This window comes from Hippichthys cyanospilos, chromosome 19 (genome assembly GCF_059441005.1).
Source record: "Hippichthys cyanospilos isolate Australia breed blue-spotted pipefish chromosome 19, RoL_Hcya_1.0, whole genome shotgun sequence".
Taxonomy (NCBI): Eukaryota; Metazoa; Chordata; class Actinopteri; order Syngnathiformes; family Syngnathidae; genus Hippichthys; species Hippichthys cyanospilos.
In genome coordinates this window covers 3,869,120-3,895,603 of record NC_142387.1, presented here as the reverse complement: position 1 = coordinate 3,895,603, position 26,484 = coordinate 3,869,120, and the positions used below count along the sequence as shown (strand labels likewise).

General features: G+C 38.8%; 1 protein-coding gene across 1 annotated transcript in view; it reads left to right on the top strand.

The window, feature by feature from the left end:
• LOC148407660 (uncharacterized) overlaps positions 1-26,484 on the top strand; it is a 109,534-nt gene that overhangs the window by 36,241 nt on the left and 46,809 nt on the right. Inside the window, 7 exon segments of the mRNA XM_088402018.1 lie at positions 9,306-9,485; positions 16,556-16,786; positions 16,866-17,096; positions 19,538-19,639; positions 19,814-19,890; positions 20,218-20,362; positions 24,236-24,452. Coding sequence (XP_088258144.1) covers positions 9,324-9,485; positions 16,556-16,786; positions 16,866-17,096; positions 19,538-19,639; positions 19,814-19,890; positions 20,218-20,362; positions 24,236-24,452 — 1,165 coding nt within the window. The 5' untranslated portion in view covers positions 9,306-9,323.

Sequence of the window (26,484 nt, the reverse complement as noted above, 5' to 3'; positions counted from 1 at the left end):
TCACAAAGAGAAGGAACACTGCGTGTGCACTGACAGCGACTACTCCACACCCTCCTTCCCCACCACAAAATGCACTATCAACAGTAACCAGAGGTGGCACCATAAAAAACAAAGACTAAACCAAAAAAGGCACAAATCCATAACTTTTAAAAGATAAAATGAATCAGTTTCAAAACACTGAAATTATTTCACAGACCCCCTGCAGTCAGGTCACGGACCCCACTTTGAAAACCACTGTTCTACAGTATATAAAACAAGACAGACATAAAATAGATTTGTGAAGCTATGACTAATATTAATATTTGAACCCTAATATTAATTTCACAGTTTTGCTTCTTGTTGGCCATAGCTTGTAACACCTGTTGAGCCGAACATTGTGTTCCAAGGCATTCAGCCCCACTGATGCACTCGCTTAGATACAACACTCCACAAACAATAGCACTGTCACTTGATCTGTATATCATTACAGTTTGGTTCAAATGACGAAGATTTTCTGAGATAGACATCAGAGTCAAATGGAAAATGTAGTCCTGAAACACCTGTAGAATTGTTCTCTCTTTCTGTAGGACGCAGCTGTGAAATCTGTACCTGCTTAATTGAATTACCCTCGTTAATGTATTCATACAGGCTGCCAAAAAAAAAGTCATTAAATGAGCTTGTTAGCGCAATTAGTTAATTAATTGTCTGAACAGCAGCCGCCCTTCAAAGAGCTGCTTCCTCATTATCTGATGACTGTGATCCTTGAATGAGGGCTGATAAGGCCCATCTGCCAGACTCTTGATATGTGTGCATGTGTGTGTGTCCTCAAATGTCACATATTCTCTTTTAAATGTGGTGTGTGTTCACATGAGTGATTGTAATTTCTATCCTTGAGTCTCCTCCCCTTACAATATGGTGGCCAGTGTCATTGTACATTGTGCACTGAGAGGGTGCCATGGCTCCCTCAGGTAAACGGAGCAGTCCTCCCTGTCACTTTCTAATCTGTCTTTTATTAGAAGTTAATATCTCGCCTGCTCCTTCTCACTTCGCACTCCCACCTGCTTAGAAATGGCCCCGCTCCATCTTTTTAATTCAATTATATTGAACCCCACTCTCGCTCTCTTTTCTTCCTTGGCGTCTCTCTCACTCTGTACCCACAACTGTTTTTCCTTTTCTAAGTCTTTTCCCACCACATTCTTTTGTCCTCAAATGTTCCAATTTTATCACTAATGCTAGATGGAAGATAGAGTTTGGCCAATCAAGGATTTGCACAAGCGGCTCCCTCCTTTGCGAAAAATCATGACCTCGGAGGAATGAATAAAATCAGGGAGGTGTAAAGATGGAGTTGTGGGGGGGCGGGGGGGGGGGGGTACTTTGATCGCTAAAGTAATGAAAGTTGATCAGATTGGGGTTTCTTTCTCAAAGGGGGTTCTTTCTAATAGGCAGGTCTAAGGCTTAAGTACTCACATGAAATAAAGTCACAAATCTAGTATTCTCTCTTATAGACTTCACGCAAAGACCCACAACTCCTCCAATGGAGAATTAAGATTTCCCACAGCCCACATGAGAATTTTTAATCATTTCCTATGGAGGTTTTTAAGATGTATCAATTATACAACCATTGTACAGAGTTCTCAGTCAATGCTGCGAAGAAATTATATTTTTGACATGACTACTTTTTGTTGTAGCCTACTATTGAGTCAGCCGGAGTTTATATTTTTTGCTCCAAAAGTCTTTAAATTGTCAATTTATGTTTTTTTGGAACTTCATCAACTATTTTGGTTGTGAAGATCAATAACTGATTTTAAATAGGGTCAGATTTAAATCCCCAAATTTATCAATCAAATCAATACAGTGTGGTAAACAATCCTCAAATGGCATTACAACTATCCCTTTGGGTATGTTAACACACTTGACGGGGTATGTGAGATTTAAACAGTGTTTGGCAGCTCTAATGCGTTTTAGAATTGTGACAGGAAGTTTTTTTTGCTTTTCAAAATAAGAGCAAATTAATCGTCGAATGAAGCAACCTATTGCTAACTTGTGTTATACTTTCAGCCTTTACAGAATGGTGTTTGACTCTATTTTTTTAGGTTTTATTCAGATACACATTAGTGACGCAATATTTTGCAGACGAGCCAGTAATGAACCGATGATGCTTAATGATCTATTTTCTAGAGTTGCTGAATAAAATATGCCTCAAGATGCCACTACAAATGTAGTTTTAAATCTATAGTTTAATAAATCAGACAAGGATGGCCACTGAACACTGTAGTTTTTTTTCTGTTTTAATCCAAAATTGCTTTGTTCGCATTAGGTGGTACCTGGTTGAAAAAGTATTTCACAAGTAGAGCATCACTGAAAAAGGTTGAGAACCACCGATGTTGAATATATTAACACTTCAAATATAAGGTATATATATCATTAACTCATCATATTTTTCTGATGAAGAAAATAATGACCGTTCTATTGCATCGTCATATTCCAAATCCGTTGCTGACTCCACTAAATAGTCCATACTGCACACAATATGCTTTCAGATACATAGAGTATACGTAAAGAACTAAAAATTAGGATCTCTATGGACATTTTTTTTAATTGCCATTATTAAAATGACACTGCAATTAAATTCATACTTTACTGTCCCACTTCCATACAACACATTTTATTTCCCAATAGTGAAACTAAGATTAGTTGGAGTATGCTGACGAGTCCGTTTAATTCAGTCTTGTATCATCTACTGCCTCATTTCTAATAATGTTACCAGCCATTAGGCACACAGTAAATGAGGTAACTGCGTAAAAGACCATTAGCTCAATGTTACAGCATGTTGGATGATGATGTACTGTATCTATACAGTGTATACTGAATGAAGATGATCTCTGATTGAGGTATGGAATGGTTTTGTCAGTGCTAAAACACAGGGTCTTGAACCACAATCTGCATAAGAACTGATAAGAAATTGCATGACACATTTGCTTCATAAGGACGCTATGAACTAAGTTACCCATGCGCGTGGTAGTGTACGTGTTATGTACATGTTTTGCATATGTTAATATGTTTGTTTGTGTGTCTTGACTGTCTGCGGTGGCTCCCGCTAATCTAACGCAGAGCCCTATTAACACAAAACTAATGAATAAGGTTTTTGGTTTTGGCAGGAGGTTCTGAACCACAGACCCACACATGCACGGGGTGAAAAGTTCAGTCTCTGTCTGCTTCCTTGCCATAGTTAGTCTCTTTCCGCAAATAATGCCTTGATAATGACAGACAAATATGCCATGTCATATGGTGATGTGATTCTGTTGTTTTCGGATTCAAGCATGGGATGGTTTCATTTTCAATGTTGTTTTGCTTTTTGTTTTGATGGCTCAGTGAAAAACATTCTATACACAAGAGCCCTAGCTAAAACTCATCTTAGAAAAATAAATAAATAAATTTGATGCATTTTCACAAAACCATGCGCGTCTCTGACAATAAAAAAATAGCTATTGATATATTCCAATTCTTATCTCATTTACACTTCATCCCAAATAAACGAGCATTAAGTGGAAATTTGTATGTGTTATGAATTATAATGAACTTGATGTATCATTAGTAGTAGAAGGTAAACATCACGACATCATGTTTTGAGCGATAAAAACATTATCTAATTTTTAAGGCATTTCAAAATTTTAACCTTTTTTTGTGTTTAAAAAAAAAAATCTTACCCAAACGACTCACTGTTTCCTCTGCAGTGAGATGGGCAGCTTTCATCACATGAGTGTAAATCCACCTGGATTTTGTTTGATGGAGGGTCACATCATCGTGCTTATTGGTTACTTACAAAACCAAGTGGCCTGGGTCACATTTGAAAAAAAATCAGATCTTTGTCGTTCACACTGCCGTCAAAAGATCTGATACAGGTCAGACAGTGACGAAAAAAAAGACTTTCTACAGGGTAATACAATAAGTATTCTAGTAAGTAAGTACTCTAGTAAGGAATCCTATTTGCGTTGTCCTATCTTTCCTTATAATGGAATTTCCTTATGTTGGAAACAAAGGTACATGTCCTGCGTGAACGTTCAAGTATGTTAACAAAATACAGTACATGTGTAACAACACGAGCAATAAAATGCAAATAATATATTGTCCAAAACCTGTTTATTAAACATAAATATAATCCTTAGAACGTATACTGTATATGAATAGGAAAATAAAAAAACATGGTCCAAAAGATGTTCTGTTTCTAAAATAATACCAATACCAAACAGTACTGTACTTAACTTCAGTGTTGTACACTGAAACTTATTTTTAATGTTGAGTTTGAGTTTTGACCATCTTCGGAAGTACATTGGTGCGTTGGCTTCATTTCTTGATTTATGAAAATGTTTGCCTGCATATCATCTTGTTGTGTTGCTAATTGTAAGTAATTGTGCTGATGATCATCGCTGATGTCTGGTGATTCTTGTGCGTTGAGCCACAAGCAACTTCCTCTGAGAAAGTAAATTGCCAGAATATTAAGCAAGAATTAATTCCTTGTTTTTTAAAGTCACGTAGATTTGAGTCTTTCCGACTCCGAGCGCCGCTACGCTCAATCAGATGCATTTCACGGTCACTCTTCCACAGTCATTTCCATTCTATTTCGAACCGACGCCATGAGCTACAGGATGTAAATGAATAACATTTAAATTGTTCGTAATTACAGCCAAACTCATAACAATAAGGAGCCACTTACATGTCCCCGTTTTGGAGCCGATAATATTAAATTTTAAAAAGGAGGAGCGGATACTCCATTTGAACCTTGGAGTGGAAATTGGAAGTTCCGTTGCAAGTAATCGATTGTTAATATAATTTAATCGTAGAAAATTTAATGCATACATTATTTTATGCATTTTATGGTCCATAGTTGGGAATACTTAGTGTAAAACTAGCACTCAGTTATTGATCAGGAACTGTTATTTTTTGATGACTAACTATGAGCATCAGCAAGCGAATATGTGGGACAAAAGATGGAAATGTGTGGGACAACAGCAGTCGTTTTTCATCATTTAATCAATCAATCAAATTTTGTTTGTATAGCCTCAAAGGGCTACAGAGGTGAAAAGAGGTCATGTTGAGACTTCTTTTGAAAAAAGAAGTCATACAGAGACATATTTTCGATGTAAGGTACACAACAGCATCCCCTGTCAAAGCTCCCAGGAGGGGAAACTCAAAAACCCCAATTTGGGGAAAATCAGAAACCTTCAGAAGGGACCACAGGTGGGAGGAGCCCCCTTCCAGGCCCACAGGTTGAAGTGGATCCTGCATGTACCAAATACAGACAAATACAGACACACAATATGGATTACAGAAAACATATTGTGCTTTATAGTGCAATGATGCACAAAGGTTGGGAACCAGATATGCAATCCTGTAATATTTGTTTCAGTAGTAATTCTGATTTTGTATAACTTCTGTATAACTTCTGGTTTTAGTTATGAGACAAATTCTGTAGTGTCTGTGAGCATTTTAAAATTGCACACATTCATTTCAGTCATGTTTTAGAGGATTTCAGTCTTATTTTGTGTCTGTCTTAGTAGTGTAAATGAGAGTGTTTCAGGACAGAATATGAGAGTGGATTCAGTAGTGAATAAAACAGCCTTTAGTTACGTATAAGAGGTAATCCTGACGGACTCTCATACATTGTTCTGTCTTCGCTTTAGCTTAAAAAGAGCGACACAAATGTAAAGCAGCTGGAAGAGACCCTGGCGTCTTTACAGGCCACGCAGGACTCACTGAAGAGAACCTTGGCACACAAGGTGAAACACACACAACAGCTGCTTGAAGACAATACTCAACTTAAAGAAAGCTTGGCTGTACTGCAGAGCCAAGTAGGTAACAAACACACAAAGAGAAAGGTACGTTGCGCTTAAATAAGGAACAGATTCAGACGACATTATCTAAATCAAATCCAGTCAGGTGCATCTGGGAATTCTCCTCATTTTTTACTTCCTTCACAGTTAATCATCCCTTGTCCTGCCCCGCCTCCCGCACTCCCTCAGCTTCCCCTTGTCCCTCTCTCACCATATTTAATAACTCTTTGCCGCCATCTTAGCTCCACAGAGGCTATGCTAGTTGTACTATAAGAAATCAGGCTCCTGTCGCTGAGGCATAAAGTAGATTTGTTTCTTTCCTTTGTATTTTTTTCCTCCCTAAAATTAGTGTGTCTCACCTCATACTTACTTTTTTGTTTTTGTCCACTGTGGCCCTCATCCCAGAGAGAACCAAAGTAATGAATGGGAACATTAAAGAGTCATACGCATGATAAATGGAATGGCCTTTACAATTTTAGCTCCCTCCGTTTTTTCTTCTGGTTTCCCCAAAAACATTTCTTCTACCTACTCTGGTCCCTCCAGGTATTTTTTAGACTTGAATAAAAGCACTTACACTGTCATTGATCAATCATCCATTACCCCCGTACATGGCACATTTGCTCAAACCAACTTTAAGGGAGATTTTATAGTGATATTTGTTTAAACTGCCATTTCCTAAAACAGTTTTTCACAGTTCATGGGGACCATTCCCAAGAAAAGAGAAATCCGCGAAGTAGGACTACCCCAAACCCACCCAACACGCCGACCCTCAGAAATGTTCTTACGTGTATGTGGGTACCAGAATTTTTTTTAAATGTGAAAAGTATTTATACTTCTTATATTTAAAACTGAGGTGACTGCAGTACACATACTTACTTAAATCTTTAATTATTAAATCTTATCCAGTAACTGTACTGTTATCCCTTCCTGTTTCCATCTGTTGACCTTCGTCGGGGAACACGGAGAGCCAGAGTTGCCCTCGTAGTAACGGCCCTCGGACGTCAACCTAGAGTGGAGCCCGTAGATGACCAAACATATTAACAGGGAAGCCGAGTTTACACATAAAATTCCAATTTATTACAGGTTACAGTTAGGTAATTTTCCCAACACTTTATTTCGTCCATACCACTCTCCTTTTGCTGTGGTTCTCACTCGCCGTGTGAGTCAGAGAATGCCCCAAGTTTTGTCCTCAATAGCCAACATCTTGAATAAAACTGGCCAGGCAATCCGTCAACTAATACTGGGCACTCGTACAACTAATACGACAAATGAGGGCAGGAGTGGATTTTGACTCTTAGGATCAAATTACAATATTGTCATGCTCAAACACTTTTTTTTTTAGTTACTACCGTTAGTACCGTTTTTTTTAGTTAGTTAATTTGTACTCTAATCCCTCAAATAATGGGACACACTTTTTTTCCGTAAAATGAGGCCAAACATATGGGTGAGTCCTTTTTATGGTAACTTAAATATTTGATTTTTTTTCGACAACATTTGAGGACGATTGCATCCGTCAGTCATATAGCCAAGTTATGATTTACAGATGCATATTAATATATAGGATATCATCTTATTTATGGTATGGTAATTAGGGCGATGGGACGAGCTCGACTAAAGGCAATCGGTTTGTTGCATTAGTGGCAGCTACCAAGCCTCACGTGTTAGGCGAGTGTTTTACCGCATTGTTTTCAATAAAAGAAGCAAGCAGATTGAACCAGCGTCAGTCCATTCTTGTTGACACACTGGAATTTTATAGTAGCTTTCAAGAAAGAAGTGATTCTAGTTGCAGAGCAGGTTAGGTACCATGAGGCTGCCACAAGTTTTGGGCTAACAGGCTAACGGTCCTCGCTTGTCGACCTGGAGTGGATCCTGTAGTCGATCAACAGGATAACAAGGAGATAGGGTTTATTTACATTTATTTCGATGGCACTGGGTGAAAATCTATCCATCACTTGCTTTCACCCTCAAATCCTTCTTCCAATGAGCAAAGGTGCTGGACTCACTCTTTCACATGCTCAGCCACTCACTTACCTGCAAGCCACATACAACAGGAGACAGGCAACATTACTTCAAAAAACATATAACTTAGAAGTATAAATACAAGAAAATATGAAGAAAATACAAAGATGAGATTTATCCTGTTTTGCTATAGTTTTTACATTGTCACCAAACTGTTGGTCTACAGTCCAGGGGTGTCAAACTCATTTTTATTATGGGCCACATTGTAGTTCTAGTTTCTGTCAGAGGGCCGGTATGATTGTGAAGTCAAATCTTTTTAAAATGTTTTTGTAAAACACGCACCAAGTTTTGAAATCAGAGGCCGGCAAAAACTGATTGTGAATTTAAAAAAATGCTTGTATTTTCTCCACTGATTTTTAAAAGTTAAAGATAACTTGCAAATTTGCTATTTTAGCCAGAAACTTGAAGTCAAATCAGCATTTCACGGGCCACAAAAAATGATGTGGAGGGCCGGATCTGGCCCCCGGGCCTTGAATTTGACACCTGTGTTCTACGCGGTCTACGCTGTACAGTAACACGGTAACATCGAAAATACCAGAATTTTACCCTAAAATGAAGGGTGCGTCCTACACACAGGTGCGTACTATGTTTGTGGAATTATGGTAGTTATATTTGTAGATAGTTTTATTAAATAAAAATATGAGGTTAATTGTCCATCTGATAAAGTTAAAGTAAAGCTGAGACAGTGAGACTTATTGTATCGGAGAAGCTTCTCGTTATAAATAAATGTGATAACATATTTTTTTTCCTTGATTCGATTGGGAAGGACCTAATCAGATACGGTGTCCTTTTTGTAATGTCAGGACTGAGGACTAATTACTCTATATGATAGCAGTGTGAATCAAGAAGTGAACTTTTCTGTTTATACAGGCAACAGCATGTTTGTTATTCAAATAGTTAATCTAATTTGCATTATGCTGCTTTTTCTACTTCTAGAAACAATAGTAATGATAATAAACATTACAAGCTTATCTTATTAGTTTTTATTGTGTGACATCACTGACATTACATGAAGGACCTGTGGTTTTTCATATACCAGAATACATTAAATCCAATTGTTATTTTAATTAACTGAGATCCAGACGGAAAATAAGCCACCACAAACCTGTCCCAAAGTTTCTGAATTAATAGACTCAAGATAGGCTCATCATTGTTGACTTGCACTTTTATTGGTTAACAGTCAAAGCAGAAAGTTTTGGCTTCCAGGGCCTCCTGGCACAATGCTTTTGTGATCTTCCTTTTCACTGCTATGGAGACAGAGCAGAAAAAGCTGTCGCAAGCATGCTTAAATTTTACTTTCCTCTTGTATCAGTAACTGTTCCGTACATCATTTTGTGCCTCACCTTGTTTGGATCACCCTCTCTGCGGCTGGCTGCCGGTTGCACTCTGAGCTTTTTCAAAATGCTTCAGAAGCACACAACCTAACAGAGCGAACTTATTTTTCAGCTGCCTATCTTTATCTGTGGCTGCCCTCAGTTACAGTCAAGCGAGCGCATGGTGAACGACATTCGAGCAACCCTGGATCGGGCCCGTGTCAGTCTGGATGCAGAGAGGCTGATGAGACAGCAGATTCAGGAACAGTCTGAGCACACCAGTAAAGAGGTTGCATGTCTGCAGCAGGAGCTCTCTTATATACGCTGCAACACTGAAAAGAAGGTAATAACTTCAAATGCTTTAAAAATCCTTCAAATGTTTGTGTAGATTTGCCATCTGATTAGAACAGTTAAACAAGGCAACGGTTGACATTCCCATTCTTACCTATGTATTGTTGATAATGATGTTCATCCGTTTTTAGGTATTCATTGGGGAATGGACAATGGTTTCGATAATGTCACAATAAAATGACTTCAGCTGCAAATTAAAAAGTTCTGCAGAATTCACATGAAATATAATATTCACTTTAATGCAGTCAACTATCTTTTGTCACAGAGGTACTGATAAGAAGGTCGCACAGGTGCAGTAATTCACTTAAATATTTAATTTTCCAATGTAATACTGACAGACATTGTCTATTTCTAAAGTGGGGATGTTAATAAGGTTTTAGATAATGGCTAATGGAATGTACTGATATTTAGAGCCATTATTGAATAAAAAGAAAAAAAAAGATTTTTCTACCTTACCAATTTTAATGCCACAGCACTTTTTTTTTTTTTACTTTTTTGTAAATGAACAAATATCAATTGTCATGCTGATGATTCATTTTTGAATTTAACCTAGAATTGCATTTGGGTAGGTACTGTTCTTTAACCCATTTATGTATTTTCATTTTTTTTTTTTTTTTTCTGGGGGGGTACACACACAAGTCCTGTACTTTTGTGTGCATGGACAGTAAGAAGTGTCCTTCATGTTTAGATTGTTAACCCTGTGGATGGACCATTACTTTCAGTCCTGAGATCCAGTTTCTGCTCCACATCTGGCACTGCTTAATGCGCAAAACTGCTGTTCCTCTGATCTTTCTGTAACATGTCAGCCATTCACACGCTCTGTGCCTTCTTCATTGCATTTTTGTACAGACAGTGGTCATGATGGCAAAATGTTGAGTTTTCCACAGCAAGTCTATTTCAGACTCAAAGGTTCATACAGGCAACGCTCAACATTAGATTTTACTGATTCACGTTTATAAAAATCTAAGCCTAGTGAAGTCATCTGCATGCTCTAAATTATGTCTAAAATGTTTTTAACTATTCTTTTTTAATGGTTCACCATGCACTCTCCCAGTATTAATTTTGTCAATCATCTTCAATCACTGGGTAATTTTTTAGAATATATTGGTTATTTAGACTCTCCTGATCTAATCGATCCATCTACTATGTCGCTTATCCTCACTCGGGTCGTATGTTTGCTGTAGCCTATCCCATCTGATTTCAGGCTAGAGGCAGGGTAGATTTTGGGCGGGTCAACATCGGGCACATATACAACCATTCATGCTCACATTCACACTTATGGACACATTTAATCTTCAAATAACATAGGACAAGAATACGATGAAGCTGCCTGGAGAAAACCCACACAAGAACTGGGGAAACATGTAAACTCTATAAGAAAGGTCCAGGATTAAGACTCCCACTCGCAAAACTGTGAAGTGAAAATGCTTTTTAATTGACTGAGAGAGAGAGGCTACCCTTTGGGCAGTAAGAAATTAACGTTATTGCTTTATGGCTCAGCTAGGCAATGTTGATATTGATAAAACATTACAAATTTAATTTAGGTTGCAAATTGGCTATTTATAATTTCAATATGGGAAATGGGAACAATAATTACTAAACTCATCATAAAGAATTTGCCAATTATCTGAAATACTTTATATGAAGCAAAAGTTCCATACCGAGGCATATTACTTTGTTGTCTGTTCATAGCCAAGAAGAATAAAAACAGGATCAAAGCATCTTAAGAAAAACAAAAACTGCATTTTCCAAATGTACAACTTCTTATATATATATATATATATATATATATATAATCATCAATTTGGCTTATAAACCAAATATTCTATATCTAAGTAATTCCTCCACAAGGCACTGTCTGCATTATGGGGTGGAGACTAAAGGGGCAGGGAGTATAAAAGGCATCAGAAGGAGCATTGTGATGGGACATAAGCGCCATTGTTGAAGTTTTGTTCAGGTCTTCAAGGCTGGACTCGGTGCTGCTCACAATAATTATATTCATCAGAATCGCTTAACCGTTTTTCCCTTTGCTTACCTCTCACGTCATCTTTGTTGTTGCTCATTTCTTTTCTTGCCTTGACACTTTTCCCTTTTATCCCCGCCACCACCCACTCCCCCAACTGTACAAATATTATTACCCCCCCCTCGTCGTCGTCCTCTACCCCACCTTTTTTTCTACTTCCTTCTCTTTATCTTGTCATTGCCTGTCAGTAGGGATTCTGTCTTGCACTGAGTGTTGTGTACGTGTATACGTGCAAACACACTGAGACCGAGATACACTTAAGAGCTCATTGATTTAAAAATACCTTCGATATCGGCGGTCCCCTCCCGCCGATTCGTTCAGGAGCTTATCATGCGCGTAGACATCCGCACGCAGAGATATGCATAAAGCAAAGCTCTTACTCCAAAGTTTCTCCTTAAACTTTGTGATTGACCTAGTTAGCGTGTCATTTTGACAAGGTGTCTGTTTTGACACGACATTCTCTGCTGTTTATCAACATTCATTCTGCCTATCATGCGCTCACATTGGGAATTGGCACACACACACGCTTGTCTCAAAGTTAAATGAAGCTGAGATTTAACATTTATCAGAGATTGTGCACATTGTATTTGCAATATGGAGTTGTAATGCCGCATACAGTACTGTAAATTCCTCGGTCATTTTTGTTCATTTGCCTATTGCGCTGCCAATATGCAAAATGTGACAAAACACTCACCTTCCTCCCCCTCAAAAACCCATTAAGACTAAAATGATGCCTATCATACTGAATTTTGTTCCAATTACCCCCCCTGCAGTAACTGCGGTTTAGTGTATCGCAAAGTGCCTGGTTGCTGACTTCTAAAGGTGAGAGGTCAAAGAGCCACGTTAACTCCATCAATCCCCTTGGACAGTTACAAATGAGCCCTCAACTCTAGTCAAAACAATCCCTGGATCACTCCGAACCAGCGGGAGATGGAAAGTAGAAGGCAGTAGTTTGCCCCATTTATCACAAACAATCGTTTTGAAAGTGTCTTGTAAATTTGTTCACCTACATTAAATGAATTCAGTCTTCATTTACGTAGTTTTGGTTCAATGAAATGTATGCCATTTAATAATATCTGCATCAAGGAAATCTCCCCTCTAAGCTTGAAGACCTTTTGAAAAATATGTGGAATTAAAAATACATTTAAAAATTCATTAATGGAAAAATGTTTTCAATACGTAGCTGCTGTCCCCCGAACACCGATATATCTTGATAACATGCAGACTAGTGAACTCGGTTAGATGAAATAAAGAAATCAATAATGTTTCCCAGTGAAGTCAAGGGTATGTAGCTATGCACAGACGCACACTTGCTCGACACACACGTGGCGTCCTTCAGTAAAAGTGGGTAATCAGGGGAGCTCACCAAGGAAACAGACATAATGAAATCAGTTGTCAGAGACACGGTATTTCAAGAGAAGCATAAACACCAGTTCCACTGCATATATTGTCTTCCGCACACCGCTGTGCTTACCTTTATACGCAAGTCCAATAACAGAAACATTTGATCCCAAATTGTGCACAAAGCTGTGTATTAAGATTTTTATACAAATATATATATATATATATATATATATATATATATATATATATATATATATACACACACACACACATACATATACACAGTTAGTATTTTGTATACTCTTAAGGAGTGAAATGAGTGAGAAGCTGACTGACTACCAAGAAAACATACCAAGAGAACAGGCTTTATCTTCTTGCCATAAATGACTGTGAAATCAATGGAATGATAAATATATTCAGTGGACACTTTATTAGGTAAGCCTCGACTATATAATGAGATAAGGGTTGCATCATTATTTTATATTTATTAGTCTTTCTTACTTATAAAAAACATTCTAATTAAAATGCAGTACACTTTCGGCCACTGCAACCACAAAAAAATATGCATAGTTAAATTACCACCTCAATTACCGAAGCAAAGGCTGCATATTTTAACGTGCAAATAGTAGTGCTGTTGAGATTAAAAGAAAAAAAAAAATCAAGATCTGTAATTGATCTAAATAATCTTATTTTGAGCTCACCTAAACATTTTTGAGAAAAACCCTGAAGCATAATTTTTGTTCGTTTTATTTAGATACATTGCGTTATTGTGGCAGACCAAAAGATTTAGAAACAACCAAAAAGTGACCTCAGTCATTTATTTTCTGTGGCATTTATCAGTCCCAAGTTCTGGCCGCAACCCTTAATTTTGACTATCAGGCAAAAAGCTGTGCAATGGCTTGCTACATTAGCGTCTTTGTTGCTATTGTTAGCTGTGGCTGTAGTCACAGCTGGCTGCTTTGCATTTAGAGTGTAGGCTAAACGTGATCTGCTTTTGTGGTAAACAAACTCCTTCTTATGAAGAATGCAAAATGCTACCTCTATCAAAGGTGCTGTCGGGGCGTTAAAGTTAAAGTTAATGTCCGAAGGGTTGGGAGGTTGGGAGGATGGGATGTTCTTAGTTCACTTTTCGCTGGAGGTTTTCGGTTTCCATTAACGGTGAAAAATGAGAGAACACTGTAGTTGTTTTTTTCTTGTGGCGAATTTAATGACAAAATGACATCCTAGATTTTAAATACTTAGTCACAATTAATCGTTGCAATTAAATCATTTGAATATTAAATTTTGACTAAAATTGGCTTGATATTTGGCATTTTATGCACAGTCAGTAATCAGTTGTAATGTCAATTAAATCAAAGAATCATGTTTTATGAATGTTTGGAGGAGCAACAGTGCACTTTTTGTTATACATTATAAGTGTGACTTATGGCATTCAAACACCAGTCCCTATATCCTGCATGTTTTTAATGTTTCTCTCTCAGGCACACCTGATTCAAATGATTAGGATGATTTTCAAGCTCCTGCTTAGCTTGCAGATGAGCTAATGATTTGAATCAGGTGAGTTGGGGAGAGACACCTGGAACACATTCAGTATACCGGCCCTCGAGGACTAGAGTTTATCATCTGTGCGTTAGGAGATTGTTTGCTGGAGCATTAGTTCCTCATTTGCATTATTCACTTGGAACTGTAATATAATTTAACAATAATACAGTAATTTAACTAAAGTGAGTTCTTGCATCCATACTTTCTGTCTGAAACAGTTTTTGTTATACCTGTGTTAATGTTCACTTTTTATCTGCCCAGTTCTTGAATTATTTTATTTATTTTTTTACCAGTGCATCTCAGTTTTTTGTCCATGGCAAAGATTGTTAAACCTTAGCAGAAATGTTTTGCTTGATAAATATTATACAGGCATTGTTGTTGATAAGTTATAAACAGTATACAAGATTATGCAGGAAAAAAAAAAAGATACATTGCCCCATCTTGCGATCAGATTGGTGATCTGTTATTTTTAAACTCCCTGCTTGGCAACTGTGATTCGTCCAAAAATCCTTATTGTGTAAAGTGTCCCTAAAACAAAACAAACTCTTTTACCAATTTTCTGTCTGTTGAACAAAAGCACAGTGTACTTAACTGCTATGTGCTTTTTTTCATTACTCGAGACTTGAATGCAAATCTTTTTCTTCTGTAAAGTGTGTGTGTCAAATCATATCTTTAAGAGTACTTCAAACAGGCAAAGCTATTTTTCTTTTTTCAGTCACCATTTTAAGGCTGTGCTAACACCTTTGTGGGTTTGTTGGCTTTTGCCATCTGACATCAACCTGCTTTACACCCACATGGACTTGAGGGAGGTGTCTTTTTGTGAGCTCTTGAAATACAGCAGTGGGATGTGCTCCTCAAAAGTTCTGAGCAAAAGCGAGGGGAATTATTAGTCATTCACGTTGTCCAATCTGGTGGTGAGACTAAACTGGGAAAAATATCTGACTTAAGCTTGAATCATTGACTTTGAAACTTTCTTGCAGATCCCTTGCTGTAGTTTCTCTGTGCCTATGTTTATTACTCAATTACATTTCTCGTTCCATCATTTGGCCGTTTCCTTCTTAAGTGACAGCACTAAGGAATGAACTCAGAAATTTGACCTTTTAGTTAAGCAAAACAGGCACAGAGATTGAGAACGCTATTATGAAAAAAAAGGAGCAACAGATACACAATTAGCTTCAAAGCACTTCAATACGCTTGCATGCAACTTTTAAGAAGATCAAAATCCAAAGATGAATCAAAATTCTCCCGCACAATCAGGCAAAGTGAGCAGATTTGATGATCACAGACTAATGAACGTGAGACTGTGGAGGTCAAAGTGATGTCTTCTATCTAGTTTAATGAGGCTCGTTTGTTTCATGAAAGCACAAGCCTTCTGATTATGGTCACAAGACAGCCATGGTTTTTCATATTAAGCCTTGTTAAACACATTTTCATCCAGTAATGAAGAGAGATATACTTAAATAACAAAGCAAAGCACATGCTTGGACATTTCAATAAGGAGAATACATTATTGTAGTTAAATGACAACACAATATGTTTATGCTCTAAATTGTACTCTGGAAAAACACATGGTCCCTTTATGTGAGCTGTCTCAATAAATCTGAGTCACACACACACCAAAAACTTTCCTTAGTTTTTCTGTATTTTTATTTTTTTTAGAGATTTAAAGTTTGTGGTGCACTTTGTCTTCTTTTTTCTCCCGGATGTGCCCAGAGTTGATTTAAAATGGGGACTGAGCAAATCCATGGTTAAACCAAGCTGCGAGGAACCTCTGCAATTTAACTAGTTGGCTGTCATTAGCTGTAAACCGTCAGGTTCTCATCCAGATTACAGCGGGATTAACATGGATGAACTCAAGATGAGTGTTCTAGAGACGGTTTAACTTTCTCAACCTCTCCCCTCGAGAGGTGAGCTGTGGCGGGATTCTTGGTGTAAAACCAGGATTAAGCTGAGTTTCACCTCCTGGGTTCCCCTCTGTCATTATGATAGGGGTGATTTAAGAGTAACAGTTTCACCAGTATTTTAATTGCGTTTTAAACAACTGTCTACTATCGATTGAGCTCAGTTGTCCACTTTCCCAACATTTCACTTTTCCATGTAATTAATGAACCAAGATTTGTTCTCATCTGCATTCATGTTCCATTTGCTTTCAGTTTGCGACATCAGAGGAGGGGTTACAAAAGCAGCAGGTGGATCTGGATCTTCTCCATCGACACCTCAAAGAAGCCCAGGAGGAATTAAAAGGGGTCTACTTGCAAGCAGAGGAGCAGAAAGAAATGGCTGTGGTTTTTAAACACAAATACACTGCTACAATGGAAAAGGTGCACAAGGTGCAAGGGGAGGTGAAACATTTGACTGAGGAGTTAGACTATTCCCAGCAACAGGTGAGAATGCTTGATTGAATTTTTTCGTTCCATATTGGTGTTTGTTTTCACTTAACGGCTCACTTCATCTAATTGGCAGCTGAAAGAGTCCCAACGAGCAAACCATTTACTGGACGAAGAAATATCAGAGCTGAAACGTAGCCATTATGACAAGGTGGTCCTGTGGGAAAGCTCACAAGAGGCCCTCAAACAATTGACAGACGAGCTCCATGTCAGTCACAATCTGCTGAAAGACAGCCAACAAAAGGTGGATCACTTGGGAAACCTGGTGTGCAGGCTGCAAGGGCAAGTGGACACACTTGAGCAGCAGGTCAGGTCATGACAGCCTCATGTTTCTTTGTACATTTTTTTTTAGCACCAAGCATTTCGATGTAAACTCTCACTTCATTGACATGATTATCCTAAGAGGGGCACAGTATAATTTGCCCCTTATTGAGCTCACCAAATGAGCCGCCGCTTTAAAGTTAAAGATTAGATGAGCAGAGATGGGAGAGGTGAGCAGTTACACACACAATAGGGAGGAAGAGAGAGAGAGAATACTTGCACAAGCCATGAGCCATGAAAACAAATACAATAGATACATTCAGTATCACTTTAATATACCAGATATTCAGTATTGTTAAAATAGATTTTGTTCAATTTGGGAAAAATGCTGTTTTTCTTTTCCCAAATACTTCCAGACAATATTGACTATTGATTAAGTCGTTGATTTGGGGAATACCTTCTCCTTAATTTGAACTATTATGTGTGTATTGTACAAACAGTTTATGAAAGCCCATTTTCTGTTCACATAGGAAAGTCTTTACTAAAGAAGAGTTTGTGTGAAGGTATATTAAAGCCCTGACCTACACACCACCATTTAAAAATTCCATGGTCCAAAACTGAATGCACCACACATCACTGTACCCATGCGCATGTGCACCTTTGCTCGTGTGAACACTGGCACATGCCACATAATCATTTACTGACTTTTTCAGATTTTTTTTTTCTTTTTAATATAACTACATCAAGCAACAGATGAATCATCTTTATTACAAAGAAATTTAATTTGGATGAACTTAACTGCTGCTGCCAAGGTCAGACGGGAAGAATGTCATTTTAATCCAATCAACTTTAATCTGTTGGTTATAAAAGAGTTAGGCCGCTGAAGAATGGCAGTATCTCAGGCCCTTTATTACGCCGGCTAATGACTTTGATTGTGAGGCGCCTATCAAGAGGTTAGGAGTTCTTATGGAGCTTCTCTGCACGTTGCCACTTATTCACTGCACTCTGCTTGATGCATCTTACCCTGTTGTCTGTGTTTACAGATCAAACATGTATTAGGAAAGTGAGATACAGTGTACATAAAAATAAATGACGGACTGTCCATCAGTCCGTCGCGAACGGATGCCCGTTTTGCCGACGGACGGACGGACGAGTAACGGGAATGCGCAAAAAAAGTCGTGAGTGTAATTTTCATTCGTCGTAATCGTCGTGGCAGACGTTGAGGGGCGACGGAAGTTTCTGAGGGACCAGCCGTCATCTGACGGACAGACAATTACAATATTCAGCGTGAAAAAATAATGGAGGACCAACGAAGACGCAAGGGGGCGGCGCACTGACGGCTGAGGACGGTCGTACCAGAAAAACAATTTAAGTTGCTCACCTTTGATTAAACATAAGATAAGACATGCAGAATACGAGTATAAAATGGATTAAAAAAACCAAAACAACGACAAGGCCATTCACTGTTTTATTTAATTCATATTATAACATTTTCTGAACCCAAGTTTAAGGAGACATTGTTGAAGACAGTTTACCATGTAAGGCACAGGTCGAAGATACAGCTGTTCATTTTACGATCCTATTGCTTCAAAATCATGCCTATGGATTTACTGCATAAAGGAATGTCATAATTTACTGGAATTGTCCCTATTGTGTACTTATGTTGAAGTTACACATTTGCCAACTCGCAAAAAATCTTGGTGCAAATAAATGCAACACATACAGTTTTTATGCATCACTTTTACCAAACGTATCAGTTTTCAAATCCATTCCAAGATGTGTATCTGCATCTCAGATCTTACATAGATGCGTTTTACTATAAGGTAAACAGTATTTGTGGCATTTTATTATTTACTATAAGTTTCTTTTTTTTCGGTCAAGCCATTTTTGTACACTAAACTACCGTAATCATTTTTAACTAAATAAATGATCCCAAAATCACAAAAGAACTTAAGGCAGTGGTGACCTCTGCCGAGGTCAAACAATCCTATTTTGGATCATATTTGTTTTTCTTGAATCTCGTCCTTGACTTGCATTATTCAAATCTGCACTTCCATTTGTTAAACAGTACACTGACGCACTGATCATTTAATTTTTGTAGTTAAGTACTTTGGTTTGGTTGCACATGATAAAAACGTAGTAAACAGACATATTTTTAAAATAATTTTTCCACCTCAAACTGCATTACGTAGTTTACAACATTCATATCATGTGCAACCATTCATGTTCAAATTAGGTTCATTCCAAGGATTTTATTTTTTACAGCATGCATATTCCAGTTAAAAACAAACAGATAAAAATGATGTCCTAAATTGATCTACATTTCTGCAACGATATATGTAGTGCTCCAACTTGAGTGCGATCTAACAAAACACATTTCCAAAGGCAACAAAACATTGCTTTTCAGTGTAGAGATAAGAAACTATTTGACATATACTCTGAACCACTTTTCCTCCTGTCTTTATCTCTGCTCTCTTCTGCATGTAGAAAGTCGTGTTGGAGTGTGACCTGCGAATTTATCAACAGAGTCACTCTCACACGAATGAGGACTACCTGAGCCTGCAAAGTCATGAGCAGAAACTGCAAAAGGTAAGGCCGCAAATTCCCTATCATCTCATTGAAATAATAGCCTTTTTGTGTTTTTGATAAATTCCAAAGTGGACAAATGCACACATCTGTAGTTTATAGTTAAGCTTGACAGTGACAAATATAGTGATGTACTCAACTTTTTTCTGTGTATGTGTGTTGGTGGCTGGGGTTTAGCGCTGCAGTGAGCAAGTGGAGCGTCTTGTGGAGTGTGAAAAGGTTATTCTACAGATGAAATCAGAGCTGGAGAGACAGTAATAATGGCATCTATATGAAAACTCTTCACTGATCCCATTTCTTCCTTGTCCTTCTTCTCATGCCCTTCCCATTCCCCTCGGCCGCCTGCCCCCGACTCTCTCCTCTGCTTCTGCTTTATAGTCTACTTACTAAATGGCACACTATAGTGGACTTTATGAAGCATGCTAAATTTAACATAATCTCTTTAAATCTTTTAATTCTGAGAAGCGGTTCGAAGGTTTAAGCTCTCATTTCAGTGTGTTGATTGGGACATAGTGCCGCCATGCTTTAGGTGATGTTGAGACATTTGGAGGCTCACGGTGTGTTTGCTCTGCTCACTTCAGACATCAAGAACAAGCCAATCTGAAGCAAAGTTTTGTCACATCCTGTCGTGCACACTTGAACCGGTGTGGACAACTGGAAAAAGAAGTGGCGCAGCTGAAAGAGGAAATAGCGTACTTCAAATGTGAGCTTGCAAACAGCCAAAAGGTATTTCCGCAGATGTACAGGGAATCATTCAGCCATCCATTTTCTATAACCGCTTATCCTCACAAGGCTTGCTGGTGCCTATCCCAGCTGAATTTGGGCAGTAAGGCAAGGCACAAAGGGACGAGCAACCATGCATGCACCCAATCATACTCAAGGACAATTTTGTGTGTCTAATACACCTGCTGTGCATGTTTTTGGAGTGTGGAGGAAGCCAAAGTGCCTGGGTAGAATCCACGCGAGTTTGGGGAGAACATGCAAACTCAACATAGGAAGACTTTAGCCACCTGGAATTGAACTTGGTTCCCTTAACAGAAGTGCTAACCGCTCATCCATGGAGCACCAGTGTGTGTGCGTATAACTCTGCGAGTTGCACCACGCTCATACGTCATTACACGCACCACTGCATACGTCACTAAAATACTAGTATGCTTATGGTCGGCGTCACTAAGACTTGATCTCATGTGAGTACTTACAATATCTTATTTATTATGCATTTTAGTGCTTAAAGGTTTGACACCTTTTCATTGTGGACTGCAGGGGGTGCTGTATTTACCATTGTTTGTAGCTATAACAAACATGGAAGCCTCCAGAGAAGTGCCAACCCCCATGTAATATAATTTAATGAGAACTAGACCTACAGTTATATTTAAAACATACTATTGGTTGTTAAGAACACATTTATCTGCAAGTTTTTGAAATTTATAATCATTTAATGTATTCCTTAAAGAAAAACTGTCTAAATATTACACAGTGTCTCTTTATTCAACTTTAATTGGTTAGCCATGGGTCCCAAGATTGTTAGTGATGTTAAAAGGGAGAAAAAAGTAAGAAGATGATCAGTATGGAAACGAAGCTGGATATAATCAAGAAATACTGGAACGGATTAATTTCGCACGGCGATTAGCTATTGCTTCTCGATAGCTTGTGTGTTAGCAATAAGTTGCCCTACATTCGCATGCTCTTTTCATAGTTGTCAAATAAAGGATGAAAATATTTGACCCTGTATTAACATACCATTTTTGTCACTTAGCTGAGGACATGAGCAGTAAATCTTGCACCACATTTAAGTGTGCTTTAAATCAACATATTTGAAATGTTCTGGACTGCACTTTACTGCTCTGAATGACAGTAAACCATGCTGTCAAATGTGGTGATAGTTTCAAATAAATGTTATCATACCAAATAATATATGAACACGAATGCTTTTATTTTGACATGAAGTCTTTTCATTTTAGGATGTTCCCAGAAGCATGACTATTTTGCTTCCAGAGTCAGTCACGAGTTGCAAATGGTACAAACAATCCAATGTTGTTCACAAATCACATTTACCCACCACTTCGGGGCTTTAAAAACAACTTAATCACGGTGACATTTTATTGCATGACGCCTATTGCCAGCTTTGAGCGCAGTCACCAGCGTAAATTGGCCACTAGCTAAAAGCAGTTAAGTGACGGGTTGGGTATCGTTTGAATTTAGATGATTCTGGTTCAGATACAGATTGTACTACTGTATATACGACCGGATATGTATTCATATGTAATATGCTGCAGCTCTGTATATATTAAGCTAAATGTTAACTGGATATATTTGTGTGTTGAATCACTTCCACTGTAAATTCCTCATAACCGCTAAATCAATGCAAGTATTTGAATGATGCTTAATTTTTTTATTTTCCCAGGCATGTTTGGTGGGCAGCTGAGGGGTTATTTGGCTCGCTAATTCATGTTAGGAATGTTGTTGGGCAGGGAAGCAGGTCCTGGGGGAGAACATAGTTTGCCCGTTTGCAAGGTATAGACAGGAGTTCTTGCCGTGCACTCGTACATTGGAGCGGCCGATGTTCAAGAGAATAGAACTACACCAAACGTCATTAATATACGTACAAAACAACTGGTACATATTGACATTGCCAAGTGCACTGAGTGAAGTGTTGAGTTCTGTAAAGTGAATTGTGTCGAGATTGTTGCATTATTCTTCCACACAAGTCCTCACTCGTTTCAAACGGCTTTTAACACTTTCAGTGCCATGCGATATTTAAAAAGGCTTAGAGTGCCAGCCAATTTCGAATATAGGTAATTTTGGTGACACCAAGCTCTTTTGGACAAAATAAGGAGAACATGCTGTGTTTTCTGCACAACGCGATTTTGACTTGTCTGTCTGTATGGCACCATAGCATTTGCATGGAATTCCTCCAATGTCATTGGAGGCAGATAGAAAAAGACAGTTTGCCTTCTTTATTTTATTAGGTTTACATTTGGACAGTAGCTGGATGGATGGATGGATGGATGGATGGATGGATGGATGGATGGATGGATGGATATTAAAGCAACCAATTACATTAGTAGTCAACTATTTTAAAAGTTAAGTATCTTACTACTAAAGTTATCGGTACTCTTTGGACCAAATTAACCTAAATGAATCTGTTACTTAAGGTACTATATTATTAACTTCAGTTACTTTGTAAATTCGGTTAATATTAGTTTTAACCAATCTAACAGGAGGAGTAATTGGATCTTTAGTTTTATTTATTTATTTATTTTTTTAATATAATAGTGAGCCCAAACGTTCACTAAAGGGAAACGGTAATATAACACTCATAGACACCCACTGTACACACATCTGCACACGTACACACAACTCAGCAATCATGTGATTGTCCCATGCTCGCCGTGCCAGAAACAAATTGCCTTGTTATTAATTAAAGTACCAAACACTGCCAAAGCTGATGAAATTGACTTCAATTACGAGCTCAATGGGACACTTAATATTTAAATTACTCAACATGGCGCCCGTAGCCTGGCAAAGTGCCAACATCTCTGCCAGTCATGCTGGTGCCTGCTCGAGTATATCCTTGTGTTGCAGTGGCATATTGATGAAAACATTTATTGGCGCGTCCTCTGGCTAAACACAAGTGCAACAAAAGCATCATATGCTCAAGCATTCGTTCTTACATACATGCTGCCCATATGAGAACATAGTTTGTCTCTCGTTGTCAACACAAACAAATTTATTTAGCCTGTAGAGTTCCCCTGTAATGAGTTTCTGCCTTGTAAGGACATGTATTAGAGCCATGCATTATGTATATACTACTGATCATTCTTTATCATTACTAACATGTACGTAATTACACATGAGGGGGGGTCTTTGCATGAATGCTCCATCATGCACATTCCTGCTCAGCTCGGAGCTACCGGAAAACTAATTACATGCACCGAACTGTATATTCATTCATTCATTCATTCATTCATTCATTCATTCATTCATTCATTCTTTCATCCATTCATTCCTGTTGCATTTGTACACTGAGGTTGTATATACATACATATATATATATATATATATATATATATATATATATATATATATATATATATATATATATATATATATATATATATATATATATATATATTCGTGTGTGTGTATACGATGGCATATTAGATGAATCTGTCACAAGTAGATGGGTCAGCTTAGAAAGCCACACACTTGAGAACCTGATCTCTATCAGGAGCGACTAATATGTTCGAATAAGATGTTCTTAAGTGGCCGGGAATGTGTGCAGGAAATTATCCATATAATCACCATAAAAATGAACATACGTATTTCAAAAGCTAAAAGATTTTTTCTTGAAAAAAAAACAACACCAAATCCAGTATTGATTGTTTGATATATTCAAAAGGAGTATAATATACAATATTTACCTTAGCTGAACAACATTGTTATTTATAGGACGCTTCACTAATATTTCTGTTGTTGTTTTGTTTTTTGTTTTTTGTTTGTTTTTTTTTTACAGGGAAAGTACTATTTCTTTAATACATTTGCTCTATGGTTTGTCTTTGTCAAAACTTGTACTCCAGTGCTGCATTTTTCTTCCAGCAATTAGAGAAGACGCTCCAGGAAGCCATGCATGAGGCCGCGAGGAGTAGCTGTGAGGTGGATGTTCAGAGGGAGGAGGTACGAAGACTGGAAGATGTGATACAGAAAAAAGAGGAGAAGCTCAAGACCGCTCACAGAGACAAACAGGGTTTGAGCACTCAAGTCGGGCAGCTGAGTCAAGAGCTTGAGGAGCTGCACTGCAAACATCAAACAACAGGTAGCAGTCTCACATTGTGACAATTGCTGTAATGCATTAGCCTGTTCTCAACTGACTGTGTGTACGTAGGCTGTTCAATACTCTCTATAGAACAATTGAACGCATAGCGTCATTGAAAAAAGTACTTTAAAACAACAGTTGGAACAAGAAATGATGCAAAACAAGAATATTAAAATAGAATATAATAGAATAGAAGATCATCTTCAATGAAACTCACCTTTATTGTCATCTTACACGGATATACAACAAAATGGGGAACACTGTTCTAATTAAAGCATATTAACAATCCATCATTTCATTATCTTCTACTTATCCCTGGTCGGGTCGCGGGGGCAGCAGCCTCAGGTGGGAACCCCAGACTTCCCTCTCCCCGGCCTCTTTGTCCAGCTCCTACGGGAGAATCCCCAGGCGTTCCCAGGCCATCCGAGAGACATAGTCCCTCCAGCATGTCCTGGGGCGTCCCCGGGCCGCTTCCCAGTTGAACATGCCCAGAAAAGCTCATCAGAGAGGCGTCCGGAAGGCATCCTAACCAGATACCCAAACCACCTCAACTTGTTCTTCTCAACGCGGAGGAGCAACAGCTCAACATTGAGTCCCTCCCGGATGACCGAGCTTCTCATCCTATCTCTAAGGGAGAGCCTGGACAACCTGTGGAGAAAACTCATTTCGGTCGCTTGTATCCGGGATCTCGTTCTGTCGTCACGACCCACAGCTCGTGAACATAGGTGAGGGCAGGAACGTAGATCAGCCAGTAAGTAGGGAACTTTTTGGCTCAGCTCTCTCTTCACCACGACAGACCAGGACAGACTCCACATTACAGCAGACGCTGCACTGATCTGCCTGTCGAGCTCTCGTTCCTTCCTACCCTCACTCGTGAACAAGACCCCAAGATACTTTAACTCCTCCACTTGGGGAAGGACCTCATCCCCGACCTGGAGATGGCACCCTACCCTTTTCTAACTGAGGACCATGGCTTCAGGTTTGGAGGCGCTGATCTTCTTCCCAGCAGTTTCACACTCGGCTGCGAACTGCTCCGGTGAGAGTTGGAGGTCATGGCCAGAAGAAGCCAACAGCACCACCTCATCGGCAAATAGCAGAGATGCACAGCCAAGACTCCCAAACCGGACCCCCTCAACGCTAGGGCTGCGCCTAAAGTTTCTGTCCTTAAATGTAATGAACAGAATCATACCAAAGGACTACCATGGGGGAGTCCAACCCACTACGAAATGGATTTGATTTACTGCTGGAAATGCGGACCAAATGGTGGAGGGACCGAACAGCATGTATCAGGGCGTTCCATACCCCCCAAAGACCCCCCACAGAATTCCCCAAGGGACATGGTTAAATACCTTCTCCAAGTCCACAAAACACACGTAGACTGGTTGGGTGAACCCCCATGCATCCTCAAGGATCCTGCCAAGGATGTACTGTTGCGCTGGTCCACTGTTCCTCAGCCGGGATGAAAACCACACTGCTCCTCCTGAATCCGGGGTTCAACTTCCTGACGGACCCTCCTCTCCAGGCTTAGTGTAATTCCCTGATAGTTGGAGCACCCCTTCTTAAAAAGGGGGTCCACCACCCCAATCCTCCAATCCAGCAGTGCTGTCCCTGATGTCCAAGCAATGTTCGAGAGGCGTGTTAGCCAGAACAACCCTACAACATCCAAAGCCTTCAGGAACTCTGGGCAGATCTCATCCACCCCCAGGTTCTTGCAACCAAGGAGTTTTTTGACCACCTCTGTGACTTCTGCCCCAGAGATGGGAGAGCCCACCTCAGAGTTTCAAAACTCTGCTTCCTCAAAGGAAGATGTTTCGGTTGAATTGAAGAGGTCTTTAAAGTACTCTGCCCGCCGCGAGCTTTGAAATTGTGAAATTCAATCATTTTGACTTGCTCCTTAATTTCTCAATGAGAAACTAAAATTGATGGCACCATAAATGCCTTCTAAGAACCCATCCAGTTGTGGTGCATAACCAGAAAAAGAAGCAGAATGTTTGTATATATTATCAAACTAAATAATGCACGCTTGCAGGAG